General features: G+C 39.5%; 1 protein-coding gene across 1 annotated transcript in view; it reads right to left on the bottom strand.

Moving 5' to 3' along the window:
* Nucleotides 1-16,636, bottom strand: part of LOC106585928 (anthrax toxin receptor 2) — a 119,093-nt gene extending 102,457 nt beyond the window's left edge. The window contains exons 1-7 of the mRNA XM_045707090.1: nt 16,236-16,636; nt 9,448-9,519; nt 6,038-6,109; nt 5,757-5,838; nt 4,418-4,522; nt 3,946-4,095; nt 193-253 (exon numbers count right to left, since the gene is read on the bottom strand). Of these exons, the coding sequence (XP_045563046.1) occupies nt 193-253; nt 3,946-4,095; nt 4,418-4,522; nt 5,757-5,838; nt 6,038-6,109; nt 9,448-9,519; nt 16,236-16,408 (715 nt within the window). The 5' untranslated portion in view covers nt 16,409-16,636. The remainder of the gene's footprint in view (nt 1-192; nt 254-3,945; nt 4,096-4,417; nt 4,523-5,756; nt 5,839-6,037; nt 6,110-9,447; nt 9,520-16,235) is intronic.
* Nucleotides 16,637-18,277: the final 1,641 nt, after the last annotated feature.

The following is an 18,277-nucleotide window of genomic DNA, read 5'->3' as shown; positions in this document are numbered from 1 at the left end:
CATACACATTGACACACACACACACACACACCCACAGACAGACACACATACACACACTGAACAACACTAAGGACACACAAACACAGGACAGCAGTCTCTATATGACCAGCAATGGAACATAAATACAGGCCCTGAGCTGGGAGTGCCCACGATGCAACACTTCACATTCCCACAAACAACAACAACACTTACGGTTCACACAGACACTGGAAGGCTCCACTGTCAGGATCTCTGTACAGGACTGCTTTAATATCTGCAGAACGGAATGGATACGATGACATTAGTCGAGACTTTAGAGAGTTCAGAAGACTGGGGAAGAGATGGAGCAAGGGGGAGAGGAGTGGGGGGATAGACGAGGAGGAATGGGAGAGACAAAGATGAGTGGAGGAGAGAGGGACCTACGGGAGGGAGGTGTAGGGGAGAGAGAGGAGAGAGAGGGACCTATGGGAGGGAGGAGTAGGGGAGAGAGGGGAGAGAGAGGGAGCTATGTGGGGGAGAGAGTGACCTACAGGAGGGAGGAGTAGGGGAGAGAGGGGAGAGAGAGGGAGCTATGTGGGGGAGAGAGGGACCTACAGGAGGGAGGAGTAGGGGAGAGAGGGGAGAGAGAGGGAGCTATGTGGGGGAGAGAGGGACCTACAGGAGGGAGGAGTAGAGGAGAGAGGGGAGAGAGAGGGAGCTATGTGGGAGAGAGAGGGACCTACAGGAGGGAGAGAGTGGGAGAGATGGGGGAGCTAATTCATCATTTATGGATAAATTATGCAGGACTATTACATTCCTCCGTTCTATTAAAAACCCAAAGCCGACTTCTATGTGAGCCCACTGTCAGACAGCCTATCTCCTATTATACCAATAAATCAACAAAGGACAAACTATGCAACTCCATCATACACAATGGGTAAACATTTGCATATTAACTGAAAATATATGGCAATTAGACCCTTCCTGGACGTCACCGCAAAGAAATTGAACACGAAGTGGAGAGAGCATTTTCTAGGGCTATCGATACAACAATTGATTTTATTGTGTTACTTTTTGATTTTATATATTTTTTTTACTTTACTTTATTTAGGAAATACTTTCTTAACTCTATTTCTTGAATTGCATTGTTGGTTAAGGGCTTGTAAGTAAGCATTTCACGGTAAGGTCTACACCTTTTGTATTCGGCGCATGTGACAAATAGAATTGGATTTGATTTGAAATAGATTTAAGAAAATATTTACTAAATAAACTAAAGCAAAAAATAAAAAGTTACAAAATAAAATAACATAACAATAATGAAGCTATATACAGGGGGTACCGGTACCGAGTCAATGTGCGGGGGTACAGGTTCGTCGAGGTAATTTGTACATGTAGGTAGGGGTAAAGTGACTATGCATAGACAATAAACAGTGAGTAGCAGCAGTGTAAAAACAAAGAGGGGGGGGGTGTCAATGTAAATAGTCTGGGTGGCTATTTGATGAATTGTTCAGTAGTCTTATGACTTGGGGGTAGAATCTGTTAAGCAGCCTTTTAGTCCTAGACTGCACGCTCCGGCACCGCTTGCCATGCGGTAGCAGAGAGAACAGTCTATGGGTGTCTGGAGTCTTTGACCAGTCTTTTGGGGGCTTTCCACTGCTATATGCTAAACATGAAGCACAGTCTGCTTCTGCATAACAGGATGTGACCACAACAGTGTTGCAGAGTACTTCATATCCTTTATTAGAATATGATGTCACTAATAGTCATCATTCAAAACAATTATAACTTGCTCTGACTTCTCTCACTTCAGGCAAATTTTCCTGTAACACTCGTCATGAAGTCATTGCAGAAGCGGAGAGTGGTCCCAGAAAGCTGAAAGCTGCACAGATGATTTCAAATCGTAGAAATCCAAGTGAGGACTGACGAGGCCAGCGAGTCCAGCAGCATCCAAGATTACTAATCACTGGAGAATGCTCTGTTTCTCTCTCTGTGTTTCCTTTGGAACACAAACAGTAATTTAGCTGGTCAAAACTGTGCAGCTTTGGAGCTTTGCAGCAATTAGGAGTTGCGTGAGAATGTGTGTTTTTTCGATTTTGGTCAAACCCTATAGTTCAGTTAGTAATGTAACTAAATGTTGCAGTAGCTTGGTGGTAGTTGAACAAAATTATAATTAAGGTAGTGTTTCCAGTAGTTAATACATGTTTTACCATGTAGAGGTACTGTTTTACCATGTAGCGGTGTAGCTAACTACTGGAACTACACACTACTGTTTTATAATGTAGCGGTGTAGCTAACTACTGGAACTACACACTACTGTTTTACCATGTAGCTAACTACTGGAACTACACACTACTGTTTTACCATGTAGCGGTGTAGCTAACTACTGGAACTACACACTACTGTTTTACCATGTAGCGGTGTAGCTAACTACTGGAACTACACACTACTGTTTTACCATGTAGCTAACTACTGGAACTATACTGTTTTACCTTGTAGCGGTGTAGCTAACTACTGGAACTACACACTACTGTTTTACAATGTAGCGGTGTAGCTAACTACTGGAACTACACACTACTGTTTTACCATGTAGCGGTGTAGCTAACTACTGGAACTACACACTACTGTTTTATAATGTAGCGGTGTAGCTAACTACTGGAACTACACACTACTGTTTTACCATGTAGCGGTGTAGCTAACTACTGGAACTACACACTACTGTTTTACAATGTAGCGGTGTAGCTAACTACTGGAACTACACACTACTGTTTTACAATGTAGCGGTTGTAGCTAACTACTGGAACTACACACTACTGTTTTACCATGTAGCTAACTACTGGAACTATACTGTTTTACCTTGTAGCGGTGTAGCTAACTACTGGAACTACACACTACTGTTTTACCATGTAGCGGTGTAGCTAACTACTGGTACTACACACTACTGTTTTACCATGTAGCTAACTACTGGAACTATACTGTTTTACCATGTAGCGGTGTAGCTAACTACTGGAACTACACACTACTGTTTTACCATGTAGCGGTGTAGCTAACTACTGGAACTAAATGCTGTAGCTAACTACTGGAACTACACACTACTGTTTTACCATGTAGCCGTGTAGCTAACTACTGGAACTACACACTACTGTTTTACCATGTAGCTAACTACTGGAACTACACACTTAAATAAATATGGGTGTAGTAGACCAGAACTTTCTTTTAATTTCGGAATCAGACATGCCTAACTCTCACTTGAACTTAGTTTAATTTGTTTTTAAGTAGGCTAAATTGGACATTCTGTTAACATATGACCCCAAAGTGACATGTTCTTGCAAGTTGTAGTGTATTACTTCAGATTTACATATGAGACTTTTTCATGAAGTAATTTGGATGTAGTTTGGACTTTTTCAAAGTAACTTTAGTAAAAATCTATTTTTCTTAAGGGTAGATTTAATGTAACTTATTCCGGTGTGAAGTAATTGGTAGCTTGGTATATTTTCAGAGTAGCTTCCCCAACACTGCCAATGACTAACTGTCAGCGCTGTTCTCCTGCGGCTTCTGTTACTGTATGTGGTAAAACACAGCCTTTCCTGCCTACATGTTGAAACACAGAGAGACACAAGCAGTTATTTCCATGGGCTCTTGATGTACCTACTCTTTTTCCATGTACCTAAATGGAGAGTCTTTCCAAAAAATGTTTTATTTAACTAGGCAAGTCAGTTAAGAACAAATGTGTATTTACAATGACGGCCTAGGAACAACTGCCTTGTTGAGGGGCAGAAAGAACAGATTTTTACCTTGTCAGCTCAGGGATTTGATCTAGCAATCTTTTGGTTACTGGCCCAACACTCTAACCACTAAGCTACCTACAAGCCCCAAACAAGAAGTATTTTTTTTTCTCCACAAGAAGGTTGCACTGAAGCGCCTTGAAAACTCACCCCCTTACTTCACATTTATTTACAGTATAACAGTGAATAAATGAACATGTCTTACTGAATTGACAATGCCTTTGAGTGCATGGAAGCCATCTTTAACAGGAAACACTTGATCTTTGGTGTCAGCAACCTCGGCTAGCTGTTGCTCGTCAAAGTCCTTGATACCAACACAGTACACCCGAGCACCGTAGTACCTTGCATCGTTGGCCTGCATTAGAGAAGGGAGAAAAAAAAACGGAATAACTTTAACTTTGAACCAACGAGTAACTCTCTGCATTGGACATTATTACATTATATATATATATATATATATATATATATATATATATTATTATTATTATTATTATAATTACATTATACAGAATTCTTGGACCCAGATCAAGTTTAATCATTTTTTATTTTTTATTTAATGGAAATTCTCCATTGTGCTTTTTACTCTAAGACTAGACATAGTCTGTGTATAGAAAACCATCCGTTCAACTTGTAAACGTGAATAATAATTAAGTTTGGATAAAAAAAATGATGCTCACGGCTTCAACTGTTAGTTCATGTACATAGACCTCCAGCTTTCCATCCGTCAAAGCCACAATGATGCTGGAGGACTTGGTCGCTTGGGCTTTGATTTGAAGGTTTGCCTTTTAGGTTCAAAACACAAGAGGTGGGAATGGAGGAATAAACAGAGATATGAGCTTATTAGTGAATAACAATATACAGTAGAGGGTTGGTGTCAGTTCTATTAGACCTACTGTTCAGTCAAAGCCAGGAAGTAAACGGAAACTACAACTCCATTACAATTTTGCTTCATGCTTTCCAATTAGGAAAATTGGAATTGGAATGACCTTTTTCAGTTTACTTCCTGGTTGAGTTGACTATAATTGAAATGACAGTGACCCCAACCCAATACACCTGATATATCTACAGAAGGAGAAGAAATTCAAAGCTAACTGTTATAGAGGAGTCAGAATGTATTAGTTAGGTCACCTGGAGCATTTCCAGCATGGAAGGCTTTTGAATTGCTCCCTATCTAAACCGTGTTTAGTGCCAAACAGATTAAACACAGCAAAGCCTAGCTATTAGGCTAGCATAGACAGGGTCAAATGGCAGACTGACAATGCTAGCACAGATAGGGTCAATGGCAGACTGACAATGCTAGCATAGACAGGGTCAAATGGCAGACTGACAATGCTAGCACAGATAGGGTCAATGGCAGACTGACAAGGCTAGCACAGTATCTTACTGTAATGACTATAACGTGGGTGATATTCTGTACAGTACTGAAGGATTCTCTAGTGAGGTGAAGTCATTTTCAGATGTGGTCAGGTCATTAGTAGAGTGGTTTCAACTAGGTTTAGGATTAGGTTTAGGGTAAGGTTTAGGATTAGGTTTAGGGTAAGGTTTAGGATTAGGTTTAGGGTAAGGTTTAGGATTAGGTTTAGGTTTAGGGTTAGGGTAAATTTTAGGGTAAGGTTTAGGATTAGGTTTAGAGTAAGGTTTAGAATTAGGGTTAGGGTTAGGTTTAGGGTAAGGTTTAGGGTAAGGTTTAGGATTAGGTTTAGGGTAAGGTTTAGGATTAGGTTTAGGGTAAGGTTTAGGATTAGGTTTAGGTTTAGGGTTAGGGTTAGGTTTAGGGTAAGTTTTAGGCTAAGGTTTAGGATTAGGTTTAGAGTAAGGTTTAGAATTAGGGTTAGGGTTAGGTTTAGAGTAAGGTTTAGGGTTAGGTTTAGGGTTAGGTTTAGGGTAAGGTTTAGGATTAGGTTTAGGATTAGGTTTAGGGTTAGGTTTAGGTTTAGGGTTAGGGTTAATGGATAGTTGAACATCTGTAAAGTATGTATTGGGGACTATCCAATTAACATGTTACCCATACTGTACCTCTTTAATCCCTTCATGCATGTAGGTTTCCCCTGCTGGCTTCACCTCTCTCAGTCTCTCCAGGCCTTCCTGGATTTCATATCTTCAAACAGAAAGACATCAACTCACCATCCAACATTTTCTGGTTGGTGTTTTTGCCAGTGGATACATATAAAAATTGCCATAGTGGGTATTTTTTTTTCATGTGATGACTGTTATAAGCATGTAATATAAACGCTTATAATGTGTTATTACAAGGCTTATAATATTTTATGTCATTCTCAATAGGAGGAATACCACACCTGTCTCCAGTGAGAGGTAACATCACTTTGGCTGAAGATGAGAACACTATAAAGGAAACCCTCATGCTGGGGCTGGAATTAAACAATACAGTAGAATATATATCAGGATAATATACAGTAGAATATATATCAGGTTAATATACAGTAGAATATATATCAGGATAATATACAGTAGAATATATATCAGGTTAATATACAGTAGAATATATATCAGGTTAATATACAGTAGAATATATATCAGGATAATATACAGCAGAATACATATCAGGTTAATATACAGTAGAATATATATCAGGATAATATACAGTAGAATATATATAGTGTAAATATACAGTAGAATATATATCAGGTTAATATACAGTAGAATATATATCAGGATAATATACAGTAGAATATATATCAGGATAATATACAGTAGAATATATATCAGGTTAATATACAGTAGAATAGATAACAGGATAATATACAGTAGAATATATCAGGATAATATACAGTAGAATATATATTGTGTCAATATACAGTAGAATACATATCAGGTTAATATACAGTAGAATATATATCGGGTCAATATACAGTAGAATATATATCAGGTCAATATACAGTAGAATATATATTGGGTCAATATACAGTAGTTTATATCAGATCAATATAAAGTAGAATATATATCGGGTCAATATACAGTAGAATATATATCAGGATAATATACAGTAGAATATATATCAGGATAATATACAGTAGAATATATATCAGGATAATATACAGTAGAATATATATCAGGATAATATACAGTAGAATATATATCAGGATAATATATAGTAGAATATATATCAGGTTAATATACAGTAGAATATATATCAGGATAATATACAGTATTATCATTAGTATTATTGTATCCTATTCTAGACATCCTTTTTCCTTTGCGACTGCACAGTGATGTAACACTCAGGAATCTGTGAAGGTGTGACCATTATGTCGTCATTCACATCATCAGAGAAACAGCATGTGATCGATAGTTATTGAATAGGATGTTAAGAGTAAAGACATTGTTTCAGATATGCACTGTGACCAAATGAAATGTTACATGGTATACAAGATACCGATACACTAGTTTGTATCACCTGATTCTAGTACCAGGAAGTGGTTAACAGACAGGAAACAGTTTGTCATGACAATGACTCACCCCGCCCCCCCGCCCCCCACACACACACACATACACACACACACCCCACACACACACACACAGGATGTTGTGCAATATATTTTTATGCCTGTCAATGTATGAAGGTGTGAATGGGAAATGGACAGTCATGCGCTTGCTTCCAGGCCAAACCCACACAATCTAAATACAGCCATTCCACCTGGCCATTAGTTTTGCCTTGACTGATACTTGTTCATTTTGATACTTGACTGACTGATACTTGACTGACTGATACTTGACTGATACTTGTTCATTTTGATACTTGACTGACTGATACTTGACTGATACTTGTTCATTTTTCAGCAAAGGTGCAAACACAGCTGCACATGGATATAAATATTTAACTAAAAAAACAAAAAACTTTATAAACTCTGAAAAATATATCGCTGAATAAATATGTATATGTAGTATTTCCTGGATCAGTAGAGTCCTCAGAGATGTGAGCGTTCTTCAGAGCATGAGGAGAGGTGCTGCTTTCTCTCACCCACATGACACATGGCCTAGTCTCAGCTAGTCTCAGCTAGTCTCAGACAGTCTCAGCTAATCTCAGCTAGTATCAGACAGTCTCAGCTAGTCTCAGACAGTCTCAGACAGTCTCAGCTAGTCTCAGACAGTCTCAGACAGTCTCAGATAGTCTCAGCTAGTCTCAGCTAGTCTCAGCTAGTCTCAGACAGTCTCAGCTAATCTCAGCTAGTATCAGACAGTCTCAGCTAGTCTCAGACAGTCTCAGACAGTCTCAGCTAGTCTCAGCTAGTCTCAGCTAGTCTCAGACAGTCTCAGCTAGTCTCAGCTAGTCCTTTCCCACAGTCAGACCACATAGCATCTTTTAGCCACACGGACAGGTCTGGCAAGAAAACACAGCAGACGTATGGATCACGTCCTTTCTGAAGAAGGATTTTTAGAGCCTGACTGTCATTTGTTTGTGGAGATTGAGACTTGGATTTAGTTATTAATGAGAAATTGTGCGAGTCAAAAGATTAGTATTATTTGTAACTTTAGACAGGTGATGGACTGGCTAGAATCATATCTATTCCCCATACATACTTTACTGATCTTATATCTAAATATGTTTAGCCTAACATCTCAGGCTAGACTGAAATTAGAATTGCAATTAGATCCTTTATTCGGTTTTCTCTTCAAACAACACACTGAATAAATCAAGAACTTGCTTGAGGTGCCAGGGAGAAATCCAAAATCTGGAGAAAAACCAGAAGAGAGAAATCTCTCCAGCTTGCATGCTCCACATGGCAGAACAGAAGTGTTCCTGGTAAAGGAGCATTGTGTAGGAGATTGTCCTCGCCTCTCTGTGTTCTGTTGCCTTACGGTACACATTCCCTGCCTCTCCGTGGCCCATTTTGCGCAGACCACCTGGGTTCAAATACTATTCGAAATAAATTTCAAAAACTTTATCTGCACTTGATTGAGCTTGCCTGCCTGGCATAACGGACCAATAGAGTAGTCCCAATACTGTAAACCCTGCCCATCTGGCCCTTTTGGAAGGCTAGAACAAACGCTTCAATTATTTGAAAGATATCAAATACTACTTGAACCCAGGTCTTCCGGCCCCCACTGTGATAGGAAGGGGAGATAGATATCTATGTGTGGATCTGAACCACCCCGGTTACAAATGGCCATTCTCACAGCCCAGAAGCCTGATCCTCGCTGCCTCCCACTCCCACCGGGCCTGCTTGCTATGTTCTTCAACAAACCATTTCTTCATTTCAGTTTGGCTGGGTTGATACCGTCTGGACTGGCACATAGCGTTGAGTCAACCAACGTTGCTATAAAAAATTTAAAAAACTCTGCCTGCAATTTTATTTTATTAACTTTTTCGTGACCCTTTTTATCGTCTGATTTAACCCAGGTTGGACATGAGTACTTTTTACTATGCTAGTTGGTACGTTTTGTAGGGATGGGCTGTATTGGTTAAACGGACTGGGAAAACATTGAATTGGTGGTTTGGCAAGACAGAAGTATATCAGAAGAACTTTTTAAAACAAGTAGAAGATGAATAGAAACTCAGATGTGACATAAAGCTGGCATAGATAAAAGTAGCATTTGTTGATTTGTTGAAATCTTCAAGATTCCATTTTAACAAACATATCCAGTCCTCCCTTGTTCCTTTTACTTACCCAACACCTTTCCCCATTAGACTCAGTCCTTGTCCATTTGCCAGACCACAAGTCATTTGTAAAGAATACAAAATGCTTACCTCACAAATCGATCTGTCAGATTCTTCACAAAGGCATAAATCTCACCCCAGTCGTTAGAAACACTTCCCGACCTGCAACAGAGAGAAAAAAAAACAGTTGATTTGTAGAATTCTGTTCCATTGAACGTGCCACAACAATAAAAGCATTTTAATATCGTGAAGATTGCCTTGAACCTCTTTAGTTTGTTTTTTTAACAGGACACCTTTGTTCTACAGTTAGAAATGCTGACTAGGCTTGCTGTTATAGATAGTGGTAGTGACTGTAACTGAGAACACAGTGTATCACAACATGTGGTAAAACTCTGCAGTGTGTTGCTGATTGAACATAGCACGAGTCAGCAGAATGTGTTCAGACCGATGCTTTCAGACAGATGAAACACAACCACATTGCCTTTGAAACTAAATTCAACTTGAGTCAAAACAATTCCTTAGGATAATGTTTGAACTTGGATCATCCCCTACAAGAGCTGGATGTATGAACTTGGATCACCCCCTACAAGAGCTGGATGTATGAACTTGATCCTCCCCTTCCCTGGTCTAAACCCCTGGTCTACTTCCCTGGTCTACTTCCCTGGTCTAAACCCCTGGTCTACTTCCCTGGTCTACTTCCCTGGTCTAAACCCCTGGTCTACTTCCCTGGTCTACTTCCCTGGTCTAAACCCCTGGTCAACTTCCCTGGTCTACTTCCCTGGTCTACTTCCCTGGTCTAAACCCCTGGTCAACTTCCCTGGTCTAAACCCCTGGTCTACTTCCCTGGTCTACTTCCCTGGTCTATTTCCCTGGTCAACTTCCCTGGTCTACTTCCCTGGTCTAAACCCCTGGTCAACTTCCCTGGTCTAAACCCCTGGTCAACTTCCCTGGTCTACTTCCCTGGTCAACTTCCCTGGTCTAAACCCCTGGTCTACTTCCCTGGTCTAAACCCCTGGTCAACTTCCCTGGTCTACTTCCCTGGTCTACTTCCCTGCTCTAAACCCCTGGTCAACTTCCCTGGTCTAAACCCCTGGTCTACATTCCTGGTCTACTTCCCTGGTCTACACCCCTGGTCTACCTTCCTGGTCTACTTCCCTGTTCTACTTCATTGGTTTACTTCATTGGTCTACTTCCATGGTTTATTTCCTGGTCTACTTCCCTGGTTTACTTTCTTGGTTTACTTCCTGGTCTACTTCCCTGGTTTAATTTCTTGGTTTACTTCCTGGTCTACTTCCTTTGGTTTGCTTCCTGGTAATTTCCTTGCTACTATGCCAATACCACCTAGTTTCATGAAAGAAACATTTTTTGGGGTTAATAACTTATATGATGACTGATAGTTTTTTATTATTATTGTTATCATCCAGATACATCATGTGCCAGTCCAGAGCGGGTGACGTTGGGAGTGTGCTTGCCACACACGCCTCAGGCCTTGGCACACCGTACCCTCTATCAGTCAAAGTGAGCAATGTGAACACAGTCAGTGTGTTCAATTTGCCCTTGATGATAACGACATCGTAGTAATTAAACTAATAATTACAATTCAATGTATGTGCAGAGAACATTAAAACATGAGAGATTCACCATTAGGGCCACCATCTTTCACACAGTTTCTCTCTCCTCTCCCCCCCCCATCTCCAAGACAAGGTCAATGTTTCCGTCTGGCAAAGAGTGTGTATCTGTGTGTGTGTGTGTGTGTGTGTGTGTGTGTGTGTGTGTGTGTGTGTGTGTGTGTAGGGGGGGGCTTATGACTAAAGCAAAATTCCACAGCACTTTGACAATACTCTAACTACTAACTACGATTAACGTTGTGAATACATTACATTGTAAGGTCCTTGCTACTTTGTGAATACATTACATTGTAAGGTCCTTGTTACTTTGTGAATACATTACATTGTAAGGTCCTTGCTACTTTGTGAATACATTACACTGTAAGGTCCTTGTTACAACACCTACACTACAGTACTGACCTTCTCAAGAGCTTCGGACCTCTTGGTGTAATGGCTAAGGTGTTGGGACTGACTGAACGTTCGCTGCAACATGCGGTTGGCTCTTGACTATCTAATGTTTACTAGTAAGCCTATGTAACGTATGTACAGTGCCTTCAGAGTACTCACACCCCTTGACTTTTTTTCTCTGTTACAGCCTGAATTTTAAATGGATTTCGTGTGACAGGCCCCATGATGTCAAAGTGGAATTATGTTTTTAGAAATGTTTACAAATTAATAAAAAATGAAAAGCTGAAATGTCTTGAGTCAATAAGTATTCAACCCCTTTGTTTTGGCAAGCCTAAATCAGTTCAGGAGTACAACTTTGCTTAACAATTTAACATAACAAGTTGCATGGAACTCAAGAACAGTACTGTGTATGTGTTATTTTGAGTAAATGGAAAGGTAGGGATGGTGGGATGACCGAAATATTGTGCTTTTACAAAATATTAAGCTGTTTTCAAATTAAACACAATACCTTGCTCTTGTTAAAGCTTTTTAATGTATTTGTTTTTTCTTTCAATAATAGTGTTTAACATGATTTTTGAATGACTATTTCATCTCTGTACCCCACACATACAATTATCTATAAGGTGCCTCAGTCGAGCAGGGAATTTCAAACACAAAGACCAGGGAGGTTTTCCAATGCCTCGCAAAGAAGGGCACCTATTGGAAGATGGGTACAATTTTGGGATTTAAGCAGATATTGAATATCCCTTTTAGCATGGTGAAGTTATTAATTACACTTTGGATGGTGTATCAATACACCCAGTCACAACAAAGATACAGGCGTCCTTCCTAACTCAGTGGCCCGGAGAGGAATGAAATGTCACAATGAGGCGAATGGTGACTTTAAAATAAGTTACAGAGTTTAATGGCTGTGATAGGAGAAAACTGAGGATGGATCAACTACATTGTAGTTACTCCACAACACTAAACTAAATGACAGAGTGAAAAGAAGGAAGCCTGAACAGAATAAAAATATCCCAAAACAAAGTAGAACTGCAGAAAATGTAGCAAAAAAAAATCTACTTTATGTCCTGAATACAAAGTGTTCTGTTTGGAGCAAATGCAAAACACATCACATCACTGAGTACCACTCATTCATATTTTCAAGCATGGCGGCGGCCAATGTTCCATCTTAGTTGTGTGCGGGGGGCTCAGTGTCCCCGAGACTGTGCAGAAGAAATATCAACCCACGGGGGGAGAAGCACGAGACTGAACTTCAGTTTCCCCCGTTAACACTATCAACGTTTCCATTTACTGTGGCAATTGTGATCTAATCAACTCAATATTAACCACTTTCAACGCAACATACCGAAACAAAACAAATGACGCAAGAAATGTTGTTGTAGGCACAATGCATCGGAGTAGGATTCTATTGCATTGATACGACTCAGCCCATACTCTCCACAGACCTGTGCTGCATAACCAATCAGAGCAACAGTAGGCCTATACGCAAATAGACCATTGTCATATATGGATCTGTGCCGTTCACTTTGAACTGGACTGTGTTTACAGCATGAGCTTGTTTTGAGATCAAAGTGAGAGCTGCATGAAGCCACGTGTGCACATTTTGTTTATATCCTTTGCTAGTTATTGAGTTATTAGCCCAGTTATAGATCATTTCTCGTCAGCAATGGGGGAGTGATTGCTTCCTACAAGAGCACAAAATGTCTACATTTCTAGACATCTTTGAAAAGCAAGTCAGGTAAAGAGCTTGTTTTTTATGTCTTAAAGGGACAGTGTTTTATTTTGAAACAGGCTTGAATAAGCTAAATAGCCAATAGGTAAAGGGTAGCATAATTTGTCTGATTCTCTGTATTAATGGTATGGGAATAATAATGCATTTTATTTTGTAAAATGGTTTCTTGCATCAAACAGCACAACATTTTTCAGTCACCTCCTTGTCTGAAGGACAAGTGGATAAACAGGTTAATGTCAAGTCCTGCATGATTTTTTCAAAAGTGTCATGGAATGCATTTTATTTTATTATTTTAACCTTTATTTAACTAGGCAAGTCAGTTAAGAACAAATTCGTATTTACAATGACGGCCTACCAGAAGACAAAAGGCCTCCTGCGGGGACGGTGGCTGGGATTAAAAATAAATGAAATAAAAATACAGGACAAAACACACATCACAACAAGAGAGACAACACAACACTACATAAAGAGAGACCTAAGACAACAACATAGCAAGGCAGCAACACATGACAACACAGCATGGTTGCAACACAACATGACAACAACATGGTAGCAACACAACATGGCAGCAGCACAAAACATGGTAGCAGCATGAAACATGGTACAAACATTATTGGGCATAGACAACAGCACAAAGGGCAAGAAGGTAGAGACAACAATACATCACGCAAAGCAGCCACAACTGTCAGTAAGTGTCCATGATTGAGTCTTTGAATGAAGAGATGGAGATAAAACTGTCCAGTTTGAGTGTTTGTTGCAGCTCGTTCCAGTCGCTAGCTGCAGCGAACTGAAAAGACGAGCGACCCAGGGATGTGTGTACTTTGGGGACCTTTAACAGAATGTGACTGACAGAACGGATGTTGAATGTGGAGGACGATGGCTGCAGTAGATATCTCAGATAGGGGGAGTGAGGCCTAATGTAGACCTACAATGAACACCAAACATTGGCTGCTACTGTAGGCTTAATAATATAACAGCTATTTCCATGTTAAAATGTTATGGGAGGCATTTTCTCCATACTTTTTGATGGTAGGCCACTCTGGTAGGCCTATATTATGATCAAGTAGCCACAGTAGCCTACTTGGCCACTGTTATAACTATAACTTAAAGCTGGTACAGCCTCAGTGTTCACAGTCAACACGAGCTGGAAGTTGCACAGAATTTTCACAACGTTCAAGTTTGCGCTCAGCAGACCTGCAATTTGCTCAATGGTGAAAAACATTTGAGGGAACATTGGTGGTGGCTGCATCATGTTGTGGGTATGCTTGTCATCGGCAAGGACTAGGGAGTTTTTTAGGATAAAAAGAAACGGAATAGAGCTAAGCACAGGAAAAATCCTAGAAGAAAACCTGGTTCAGTCTGCTTTCCAACAGACACTGGGACACAAATCCACCTTTCAGCAGGTCAATAACCTAAAATGCAAGGTCAAATCTACACTCGAGTTGCTTACCAAGATGACATTGAATGTTCCTGAGTGGCCTGGTTACAGTTTTTACTTAAATCTACTTGAAAATCTATGGCAAGACTTAAAAATTGCTGTCTAGCAATGATCAACCACCAATTTGACAGAGCTTAAAGATTTTAAAAAGAAAATGTGCAGATATTGTACAATTAATGTGTACAAAGCTCTCAGAGACTTGCCCAGAAAGACTCATAGCTGTAATCACTACCAAAGAGAACTCTAACATCTATTGACTCAGGGGTGTGAATACTTATGTAAATGTAACATTTCTGTATATCATTTTCCATAAATGTACAAAAATGTCTAAAAACACGTTTTCACTTTGTCATTATGGGGTATTGTGTTTAGATGAGTGAGAAAAAAAATATTCAATTAATTTTGAATTCAGGCTGTAACACAACAAAATGTGGAATAAGTCAAAGGGTATGAATACTTTCTGAAAGCACTGCATTTTGGGCAGCATGCAGCTCTCAAAAAGCCCTTTTAGTTTATCAATTGTATCAATGGTAGGCCATGCTATAATCTCTACCTCATCCTGTCATTTTATAATTGAGAACAGGGTGGAGTAGTTGACAGAGGGTTTGAAACTGGAGGGAGGTGCAGAGATGCAACAGGCTTGCAGAAATATGGCATTGAGCCAAGTTGTGAGAGAAGAATAATGATGTCAAAAAAACTTAAGTAAAAACATGTGTTGATCAAGTCCGTTTGCTTCCTGAGACAGTATGGTATGCATCACCGAACTTCAACTTTGTCTAAACTTTTTTTTGCTCAACTGGAAAGAGCTCTCCTTATGTTACAAGTGGTATTTATGGAAGACAAAGGATTGGGGTTAAAGTGAGGGTTAGGTTTAAGACCATAAAAGCTTTGTCTCAGTTGCTTCATGTTATCTTTACAATGTATCATGGTTCGCAGATCTAAACCGAACTCCCAGTAGGCCTATGGCAGGGGTCCCCAATCACATTCAGCCTTGGGAAGATTTTCTTTTTTTTCTACACTGCAAATTTACTGTAAGAATCCCAAACAGATGTAGAATTTTGAGAAAAACAGAATCATGTCAAACCTTGATTACATTGGGATACAATCATACGCCTCTTTATATGAGTAGACTCGTTTCCTGATGATTTTACAGTATTTTGTGTTCAAGAATGAAAATGACAACAACAACAAAAAATATAATTTTCTATTTTATTTTTCTCAGGATAACTTTAGGGGGCCAAATATATATTGGGCTGCTCTGCAGGTGAATTATATTTAGGCCGGCATTCTAAACCGGGAACTAACACATTAACCTTTAATCTGCTGAACCGGACCAAGCGTGAATGATTTGAACCATTAGAATAATCAATGTGACTGTGTATACATTTCTAGGCTAAATGTGACATTGCTTCTTTGCTGTTACATTGTAGCTACATTTGACACTGTTGTTGTTACATTGTAGCTACATTTGACACTGTTGTTGTTACATTGTTACATTGTAGCTACATTGGACACTGTTGTTGTTACATTGTTACATTGTAGCTACATTGGAAACTATTGTTGTTACATTGTAGCTACATTGGACACTGTTGTTGTTACATTGTTACATTGTTGCTACATTGTTATTGTTTCAATCGCTGAACATAACAGGTACTTCAGTGATTCAATGTTGCAAATACATCCTACTTACCTATCTAGAACAAAGTACAAGTCGTAAGCTCCGTGACAAGATGCTTCTTCTGCGTGACAAGACCATGCAAACAAACTCAGCAGAACTATTCCAGCTGTTGCTGCTTTTGAAGTCCAGTGAGTTTTAGCGCGACCAAGTGTTTTCTCCTTCATTGTCAAATTCAACGGTGTCATTGTAGCCCGCAAGGCAAATTTATCAAGCGAAATTACACTTCTTCTTATTCTAGCACATAAACAGAAGAGAGTATGCTAAAAACGAGCCGCACTGCCAGAAACATGTCAAAACTTCTTACAGCACAATAAAGTAGCTTCTCTGCGTTTATATCACCGACAGTATTTCTTCATGTCCTCTGACGATGTACTACTCTAAACCGAAGTCTGTTTCCTGTTGAGTCAATACAATATCCCATTTCATAAAACCTCCCCGTAGGATACACAAAACACACTCCCACTTAAACGACACTTATTCCAGCGCGCATGCTCCTGGTGAAACCAGACGTGGCTAAGTTTAGTGGGTCTATATTCCCAAGTAATTGTTAATGGTGATTATACTGGATAATTATATGTGGCCAGGGCCGGTTCAAGGCAGTCACTTAGGTCCCCAGCCCGTAAGAGAACAGTCTAGGTGTCAACTTACTGTTGAGAGTTAGAATAGTAGTTCGAAATTTGCATGTGTATCAGCAAAATCTTTTCTCTTGTTATGCGTCACTGACAGTCAATCAATTAGCCATGTCAGCTACAATTTATAGATTGGTAAATTAGTCTAGTCAATTAGTCTAGCTAAAGTTGTAGTAATTATGGCCGAATACCGACCAGGCATGCAGGGCACGTTCCCAAGGGCCCTGACCTCCAGGGGTCCCCCCAATGATTTTGTTAGTCACTCAGATATCATGAACATTGCATACTGTAAATCATGGCAAAATGTTCCCGAATTGCAGGAAATTTGCTTTAAAACTGAAAAAAAATGTAAATGTTTCTATTTTCTTTATGTCTGCACTGTTGGGAAGGGCCCATCAGCATTTCACTGTTAGTCCACACCTGCTGTTTATATAGCATGTGACAAACAATAATTCATTTGATTCCACACAATGGCAAAATGGATAGTATTGTAGGAAATGTGTCATAAAATTGCTAAAATGTATCTCCAGCCCACGGCAAAATGTGTAGAATTGCAGGAAATTCATTGTAAATGTTTCTCTGTGCTGTCAAGGGGGGGGGGGCACTAAAATGTTTTGCTTGTGAGGTGGGGGCAACCAATTCTCGCTTTAGGGCCCGCAAAAGGCTAGAGACGGCCATGTATGTGGCCTAAATTAAAGAACTTTCTTTATTTCGTAATGGCTGTTTTTTTGGGTGGGGGGGGCGAGAGACTGAGGACCACCAACGAAATCTGAAAAAAATCTGATGCTCTATGAATACAATGACATCATAACAAAAAACCATATCCTGCCACAACTGTCACCACAGCCATTACAACTGTCACCAGTCACCACACCCTAAAATGTGTGATGAAAATGTGTATTTTGAATTAAATATAAAATAAGTTATATAATTAAAATAGTTTCGATTATTAATTATTTTATTTAAGAAAGACACTCGTGGATGTTTTTTTTTTATATTTGGCTCTACAGTCCTAATGGAATGTTGGAGTGACTACAATAGGCCTACTAATTCAGCATATGAACAGATGTATTGGTCTGATTCCAAATCAAACTGGAGGATATATCCTTTAGACTGAGACAGATTACAATAAATGTGTTTTTTTTTTTTTGCAGAAGGAAATGGAAAAGACTGGACCAAAAAAAAAATGCAGGAAGACATTGCAAAGACCATATGTGTGAAATACAGAGGTCCAATGCAAAGTTACTATCTCGTTGGACCTCAGGAGTTTGATAATTAGCCGAGTCCACGGTGGGAAAGAGTTCTAGCCGATAAGGTAGCACTTTTAGAAAAGCAACAAATGCTTATTAACAGAAATAAAATCATAACTTTTAATAAATCAATCCAAAACTTCATCTGGCCTAGAATCAGGCTATAGGCACTGCG

The sequence above is a fragment of the Salmo salar genome, chromosome ssa24, assembly GCF_905237065.1.
Source record: "Salmo salar chromosome ssa24, Ssal_v3.1, whole genome shotgun sequence".
Taxonomy (NCBI): Eukaryota; Metazoa; Chordata; class Actinopteri; order Salmoniformes; family Salmonidae; genus Salmo; species Salmo salar.
This window is presented reverse-complemented; position numbering and strand designations above follow the sequence as displayed.